This window comes from Rhagoletis pomonella, unplaced genomic scaffold, assembly GCF_013731165.1.
Source record: "Rhagoletis pomonella isolate Grant_MI unplaced genomic scaffold, Rhpom_1.0 Rhpom_scaffold_00012, whole genome shotgun sequence".
Classification (NCBI taxonomy): Eukaryota; Metazoa; Arthropoda; class Insecta; order Diptera; family Tephritidae; genus Rhagoletis; species Rhagoletis pomonella.
In genome coordinates, this window is record NW_023458566.1 from 17,005,278 (window position 1) to 17,013,939 (window position 8,662).

The window sequence follows — 8,662 nt, forward strand, 5'->3', positions numbered from 1 at the left end:
AATGATTCTGTTTCCAAAAACTATATGGTATATTTAAAAAATTCAAAGGTAAAAGCTAAATCGGAAGAAGACGTCGATGATCCAAATGATGAAATCTATGAGTTCGATGAGCTGGAGGAACCAACTGGATCGCAAGAAGGTCAGGAGATGTTGTTAACGAAAGTCATACCTGTTAAAGCAACAGATTCTGTTCAAACGATTACGCATAAGTGCCCACATTGTATTTATCGAACACATAAACGATACATGTTATCCCGCCATATGAGATCCCATTCGGACGACCGTCCGTACATTTGTTCAATGTGCGATCGTGGCTTCAAGACGAATATCACATTACAAAATCATAGGAATGTGCATCTAGGAAATAAGCCGCATCCGTGTTTGTCGTGTGAGAGTCGCTTTACCACAGCTGGAGACTTGGCCAGGCACGTTCGATACAAGCATACCTTCGAAAAGCGTCATAAGTGCACTGAGTGTGATTATGCTACCGTCGAAATGAGTAAGTTACGGCGCCACATTCGTGCGCACACTGGTGAACGTCCATACCAGTGCCCTCATTGCACCTACGCTTCGCCGGACAGCTTTAAACTGAAACGACATTTGCGCACACACACCGGCGAGAAACCCTACGAATGTGATATCTGCCAATCCCGGTTTACACAATCGAACTCACTTAAGGCTCACAAACTTATACACAGCGTGGATGACAAGCCCGTCTTCCAGTGTGCGCTATGTCCAACGACATGCAGCCGTAAATCGGACCTGCGGATTCACGTACAAAAACTGCACTATTCTGATACGCCAATTATATGTAAAAGGTGCGGCAAGGATTTGCCCGATCGGTATAGCTACAAGATGCATGTTAAAACTCATGAAGGAGAACGTTGTTACAGGTAAGTTGCCATAGTTTTTATACCCGAGCGCACTTGTGCACAAGGGTATTATAACTTTGCTCACATAACGGTTGTCTTGTAACAGGATGGTATTGAAAATGGGCAAAATCGGACAATAACCACGCCTACCTCCCATATAACGGTAATATTCAGAAATACGAAAACTGCGACATTTTAGTAACGACTTAAAGTTATTCATTCAAAATTGATAATTACAATAATTTATAGACGAAAAATAAGATTATTATACATTTTTGGAAAATGGGCGTAACCGCTGCCCCAATTTCTTCCAAACTTGGCACAGTTGTTGGCCTTGGTAAAACATACCAAGTAAATATTAAAGCTAATTGCTTTAAACTTCCATATTTCGAAATTTAACGACGCTTATTTACTCAAAAAACATTGTTTGGAATTTCAGAAAATGCGCGTGATATTGCCCACATATGACTATATACATATGTAAGTTTATCTCATTATGTCTAACTGAACGTTCTATCGAGGGTTTTTAAAATAGGGGTAAATCCACCCCGGCTGGCTTTCCATGTAGCGGTAGTTTTCGGGAAGGTGGAAATCATATATTTAATACTTGTGACGGGTATTTAATGTTCGGCTCCGCCCGAACTTAGACTTTCTTACCTGTTTTTTTTTTTATCTTTGGCATGCTATCAATAATGGAACATTTTTTTCTACATCAATTAGTTGTGACCAGTGCCACTACAAATCGATTTCCACGCGAAATCTGGAAATGCATAAACAAATTCACAGCGATGAAAAGCCATTTGAGTGTGATAAATGTGGACAAACCTTCCGACAGAAGCAGCTACTTGGGCGTCATATAAATATTTATCACAATGAAAATTACGTACCACCTCCAAGGCTTGAGAAGACACATCACTGTCCATATTGTACGCGTGTATTTGCCCATAAGGGTAATATGGTACGGCACATGCAGTTGCATGATGTTGCTGAGGAGCAAGGCAAGAATGAAATAAAAGTTAAAGTTGAAACCGAGCACGGGGAAAATATATTAGATTTCGAAGATTCCTATATCGACGAGGAAGATGAAACCAACAGCGTTGAAAACTTTGAAGAGTATGAAATAATCGAGGAAATAGAAGAAGCAGAAGGCGACATAACTATCGAAACATTGGAGCCCACTACTAGCAAATCACACAACGTTAGGAATGCCAAAATAGTGAAACCAAAACAGGAGCAAGTAAAAGAAAATAAGTATGGTATTAAAATAGAAAATGAATTTGAAGCAATAGATGAGGATGACGAGAGTGGTTTGCCTGGTTATATGGTCGTAAAAGTAATGCAAAGTGACGATGAATTAGAGGATGACGGTGATGATTGTGTTATTTTAACTAACTTGGAAAACGTAAAAACGACAGGTAAAATACACTACTGCAATGTATATATTTAAAATCAGAAATTATCGTAAATACAACATTTTTGTTTATTCTTATTTTCTACAGATAATAATGAAAACAAGGGGGATGCTGCTAATTGTTTCGGCTTCAAGGTAAAATATGGACCATCATTGACCGTAAAAAAACAGAGATTTAATATGTTGTTTTTTATTTGTCTACTTCAAATATAGCTCGAAGAAGGCGAAGATGATGATGAATTTGAGGAAGCTGTTTTTCTGAACATAGTCGAAGAAAATTAATGTATTTAAGAATTTCTACTTTATTTTTAACTGCTTTGAAGTACATGTATGTACATACATAACTATTCATATGTACGGTGACGAACAAAAGTATTGGTACAGAGAATTTTTCGCAATATATGCAAAGTTTTTTCATTCTTATTTCTTTTCGATAATTTTTAATAAAAATTTAGTTCATACTACACCAAAAATCATAAATATGAAATCTCTAAACTTTGTGCAAAACACGGGAAAATTCAATCAATATTCAGATTTCATGAAAATGTATAGGGCCCGGTCGCCCCAATCAATTTTAAATTTATAAGGGCCAATTTCAGATTTTCAGTACAAAATTCTGTAGTTAACTCCCGATTCTGAGTTAACTACGCATTGTGAAATTGGCCCTAAGCCTCTTAAATTTGGATGGCCCTATTCCATGGCGCAATAAACAGGGGAAGTAATAAAGCAGCCTTCTCGCTTATTTCATGACATTCGGCTGCCTTATAGTCAAATTTAAAAGGCAATTTTTCAAATAAGGCAGTGTCAAAATCTTTCTTCTTCTAATTACTTCACCTGGTATAATTCCGCCATGTCCCTATTCATAAAAAATAAAAGAGGTTTAAAGAGCTCTACAAAGTAATGTTTTCATAAAAATATTCGATTTATAATGCTGTTAAAGAGTTCAATATTTTTTTATGAATTTGGGTGTAAAATTGTTTGGTGAAACTGGGTATGAGTTGCAGTTTTTTAGCCCGTTCAATTTTAGTAAAACAAAGTGCAAGTTTGAAGTTGCTAAAAAATCGCATTGATTATTGGCAGTTTTTTCACCTAGTTTCTTCCATACGAAGTATATTCGAAAATTTTTTTTTTTGTGTGGAAGAAAATAACACCGACCGCAAAAAATTTGCCAAAAATCGGCACGATTTTCTAACAACTTCAATCTTGCACTTTGTTTTACGAAAATTGAATGGTCTATAAGACTGCATAGGAAGTTGCCCATTAGAATGCAAATTTATAAAACTTTCCTGAGTTTTTTACAAAGTTTAGAGTTTTTATTTTTATAATATCATTTCATTTTATTAAATGTATAAACATTATACGGTGTATAATTGATTAATAAGGTTTGATTATTACCCTTAATAGTGAAATGACGCAACAAACATTTTGGTGAATACATATTCGAAAATTATCTTCGATATCCAATATGAATATCGGGTAAATGAACATAACACTCATTTACGTTCAATTCTGTCATAACTCCAAAAACAAAAAAACTCGAGAGAAAACCATATTTAAAGTTTTAATTTAAATATACTCCCATAGTAAAAATTAATACATATTTTGTTCAAAGTAATCGGTACAGCTATGAAATTTTTACACCACATAAAGAAGAGGTAGATTTCATTTCAACACCCGGTTAAAAACTATCCTAAACTCTCCTTCGATAATGAATGGGGTAAGAGGGTGGTCTTCGGCTCGATAACTTGGCCATTCTCCAGCGTAACGGAGCATTCGTTATCCAATGTATTCTACCGTCGAATACAATAAAATTTTTTAAACTAAAATTCAATTTCCAAGTGTTTGCATTTCTCAAAATCTTGGCACGAAGTGTGGTTTTTTGCGTTGTTGTTGTTGTTGTTGTTGTAGCCCCAAGAAGCGTGCAGCCTCTATGGGGTCGGTCCATAGGGACGACGCCGTTAGGGTTGTGGGGTTTTCCGGGCATGCGAAGAGATGTTTCGAGTCGTGAGCGGTCTCTCCGCATGCCGGATATTCGTTCGGCACATCCGCATTTAACCTACTCAGGTAGGAATTTAGCCTGCTGCAGTAGCCAGAGCGGAAGTTGGGCTATTGTTGTCCTGGTCTCCCGAGGCAGATGCGAGCTCCGTCGCGTCAATGTGTTGACGTCAGAAGTTATTTTTTGCGTTCCCGTGGGTTTGTACATTTTACCATTTTTGAGAGAAAATTGTTCGCTTACTCTAATTACCAGATCCGGTCTCGATTGTAGAGGAATGGACCTAGTCACTCTTTTTTCTACTGGGTGAAACTTGAAAGCAATCTCTTGATCGCGTAACCAGGGATGCCACTTTGGTAAATTGTTCCTATAATTGGTAAAAAAAGTTGGTAAAAAGGTATTTTTTTCATTTTGATAGATTTTTGTTAAAAGTCAAGTAAAGTGGTTCATGCTTAACCCTCTAATACAATGTTCTGACCAGACATTGGCAAAGGGTGCTGTTTTTGTGACTTTAAGCATGATTCATTAATAAAAAAAAAGTTTATATCTTGATACAATATAAATAGCCAATGGAGACCGCTCATTGCTCTTCAAGAGCAATATATATCAGAGCTTATATCTTGCCACCTATTGCCGGCAATTTGGTAGTTTGACAGCTACATTTTCATTTGCACGAAAGCTTCGTGGCTGCAACATCATTATTATTTTAATATAAAAGGAAAAATTGAGCTGTTTCCTGTTAAAATATTTGTAATTATGTACTTGGATGTAAAATAGCCTATTTTCTAAACTTTTTAAGCGATGAAATATGGCAAAAATACATTTTCAAAGCTATCTTACAAATGCTTATATCAAGATATAATAAGCCCACACAAATATTACCACTGATATAACTAAAATGTAGCGAACGCGAGCGAGAACATCGAATTTCGAACCGATGTTATCGATGTTTCAAAAATATCGATGCATCGTTTGCACATCTACTTGGAAAAACCTTCGTTTTTGTATTATCAAATGAGCTGCATCCTTTGGAGTACCACCAGTCAATAGTAAACTCAAAAGATCATCGTAAAACTAAGGCTAAAATGTCTGAAACAGTTGATGGAGATAGTAAAGCTCAAGAAATGGATGCACTAGAGCGTTCGACACGTACGGAAATTACGCGCTGTCTGTCCGATGAACTAGATAGTGCTAAGCAGGGATCAACAAATCTACAACCCATACAACCCGAATTAGGACGACCACCAAAGCGCAAGGGTACTCACCCTGCTTATGCTGTCATTGAATTAATACATAATTGTCTCACAATTATTTTTTTCTTTGCAGTTATTTGTACGACGCCTGCAACATTAAATAATGATTCTATTCTGGATAATTATACTGAAGCAAATGATGAAACACATGAGTTAGACGAGCTGGGGGATGAACTTAAATCGCAAGAAGGTCAGGATATGCCATTATTGAAAGTCATGACTATTAAAGCTACAGATTCTTCTCAATCGGCCGTTCTTAACTGCTCACATTGTAATTTCCAAACAAGTGAACAATTCATGTTATCCCGCCATATGAAATCTCATTCCGACGATTGTTCTCACGCTTGTTCAATATGTGGTCGTGTCTTCAAGAACAAAAACAAATTACAGGATCATATGAATGCACATCAGAGAAATAAGCCATTTGCGTGCTTGTCGTGTGACAGTCGCTTTATCCGATCTGGAGACTTGGCCAGGCACGTTCGATACAAGCATAGTTTTGCAAAGCGTCATGAGTGTAGTGAATGTGACTATTCTTCCGTAGAAATCAGTAAGTTACAGCGTCATATGCGTTCGCACACCGGTGAACGTCCGCACAAGTGTCCTCATTGCAGCTACGCCTCGCCAGACAACTTTAAACTGCAACGACATTTGCGCACACACACTGGTGAGAGACCCTACGAATGTGATATGTGTCATGCGCGGTTCGCGCAGTCCAACACACTTAAGTGTCATAAACTTATACACAACGTGGACGACAGACCTGTCTTCTACTGTGCATTATGTCCAACTACCTGCGGTCTTAAAGCGGTCCTGCGGAGACACGTAAAAAAGCAGCACTATTCTGAAACACCCATTGTATGTAGCAGGTGCGGCAAGAATTTTCCCGATCGGTATAGTTACAAGATGCATAAAAAAACTCATGGAGGAGAACGTCGCAGGTAAGTTAACATAGTTTGATTTCGAAGATTCCTATATCGACGCTTAACATGAAACCAACAGGGCTAAAAACAATGAGGCATGCGGAGTAATCGAGGAAATAGAAGAATCAGAAGACGACTCGACTCTCGAAACATTAGAGCCCACTACTAGCAAAGCTCATAACGTTGAGAATGGTATAATGGTGCAGCCAAAACAGAAGCAAGTAAAAGAAAATCAGTATGGTATTAAAATAGAAGACGACCTAACTATCGAAACATTGGAGCCCACCACTAGCAAAGCATACACCGTTACGAATGGCATAATGGCGCAACTAAACCAGGAGCAATTAAAAGAAAATAATTATGGTATTAAAATAGAAAATGAATTTCAAGCAATAGATGAGAATGACTAGAGCGGTTTGCCTGGGTATATGGTAGTAAAATTTACTTTAACTTTTTTTTGGGGGAAACGTGAAACCCATAGGTGAAATACAAAAACAGAAAGAAATGGAAATAAAAGTTGTTTAGCTTACTGTTTTTTTTTTTTTAACAGATAATGAAGAAATAAAAGGCGATTTGCCACAATTGCTTCAGCTTCAAGTTATGGTAACATCGTTGTCCACAAAAACAGTTCTAATATGAGTGAAAATCTCTCAAGTGGGCCACCCAAAATTGATCAAGATTTTTTCGCATAAATCACTTTATTCGGTTTACAACCATAAAAAAAAATAAATAATTTGCAACATTCGAAGTTTTACAAGAGTTAATGTTATTGATTTTTTTTTATGAATTCAGTAATTCTTTATTATCCACTGATTCATAGCATGTATCTTGCTGATTTTTTTCAGGATAACAGTTAATTAGACACGCTTTAGCGTGATTGTTTCAATTTTTGAAATAATCATTATACAATTTTTAATTTTTTAAAAAAGTTTTTATAAACAAATAGAAATATTTATTACTTCTCGATCAGATTTTTGAATCGTTTACATTGAATATCAATCCCTATTCTATAATACATTATTTAAAGAAAAAAACATGGAAACTTGCACAGATAAATAAAGAGGATAGTATAATTGTTTGTGCCGCACAAACAAAATACAACTAAGCACTTTTTAACACCTCCAAAATAGTTTGCTATGAGCTATGCTGTATACCTAAACGAAATATAATCCTTGGTGAAAAAATGTATTTGTGGATTGTTGTTCAAGGACATATGTATACGTAAATATGGGAAAATTTGCGTAAACAAAGAATAGAGGCCGGTCCGCATACCTACAACTTTGGCGTTGCGTTGGCATCGAGTTTCAACGACAACAGAAAGCAGAAAGATCGCATGCGTCTGTCGTCAGCTGTTGCAAATAAAAAAAATTATGTTAAATATTTTTGCTTTTTAATCAAATGAGGATAAGAAATATAATTTTTCATGCAATTATTGATATGAAATATTAATTTATCTTCATTGTAGAAAGCATGATACAAAAAAAAATTATAATTTAAAAAACTAAAACCTCGCTATTATAAGGTGTCAGGTATGTAACTTGATAATAGAATTCGCTGCATCTTTTATGCGCATCAATATTACATAGTTACATCCCGAGCTAATAAAAGGTAGGTAAAATAGAAGGTAGTTTCATTTATTGACATTCGTTGTTGTTGCTGACCACTTGACTTTTAACAAGTTTATGATATTTGACTAAAATCATGCTACCAGATTCACTAGCAGTAAAATTTTTGTTTCTTGAAAAAGTAAAAAAAAAAATTTAAAGTCAGTGAAGTTGGATGAAAATATCTTCGGTGTCGGTAGGGATAAAATTTGCGAAGATTTAACGCATAGCCCAGCAAAAAATTTCTAAGGGCTACACCTTTTCCAAGAGTACTTCAGAAAGCGTCAAATGTATTTCAGAAATTGTAAAATGTACTTCAGAATAGTCAACAGTACTTCAGGAAACGTAAAATGTACTTCAGAATGGTTAATTGTACTTCAGAAACCGTAAAATGCACTTCGGAAGCCGTAAAATGTACTTCAAAAGACGAAAATTCGCATGTAATAGACTTTTCATATCAATTCAAGTCTATTAAATGCGCCACACGTTTTTCATATTTAATCTCATAAACTGTTTATAATGACTTTTGCTAAAAACTCAAAATCAAAAGTTATCAAAACAAATTCTATGGGACTGAGAAGTATTATTTTCTACTTATTAGTCCAT

At 35.9% G+C, this 8,662-nt stretch overlaps 1 protein-coding gene across 1 annotated transcript; it reads left to right on the top strand.

The window, feature by feature from the left end:
• LOC118747607 lies at window positions 1-7,176 on the top strand. Its single transcript, XM_036481658.1, has 8 exons — window positions 1-893; window positions 1,593-2,287; window positions 2,372-2,418; window positions 2,497-2,550; window positions 2,607-2,611; window positions 5,181-5,533; window positions 5,603-6,470; window positions 6,532-7,176. Exons 1-8 carry the CDS (start codon window positions 25-27, stop codon window positions 6,860-6,862), a joined length of 3,222 nt encoding a protein of 1,073 aa, XP_036337551.1. The 5' UTR covers window positions 1-24; the 3' UTR covers window positions 6,863-7,176.
• The last annotated feature ends 1,486 nt before the right edge of the window (window positions 7,177-8,662 follow it).

Coding starts and splice junctions, on each gene's coding strand:
- LOC118747607 (XM_036481658.1), top strand. CDS start 25: ATGGTATATTTAAAAAATTCAAAGGTAAAAGCTAAATCGGAAGAAGAC. Junction 2,419..2,496: donor CTAATTGTTTCGGCTTCAAG/GTAAAATATGGA, acceptor CTTCAAATATAG/CTCGAAGAAGGCGAAGATGA. Junction 6,471..6,531: donor CATGGAGGAGAACGTCGCAG/GTAAGTTAACAT, acceptor TGAAACCAACAG/GGCTAAAAACAATGAGGCAT.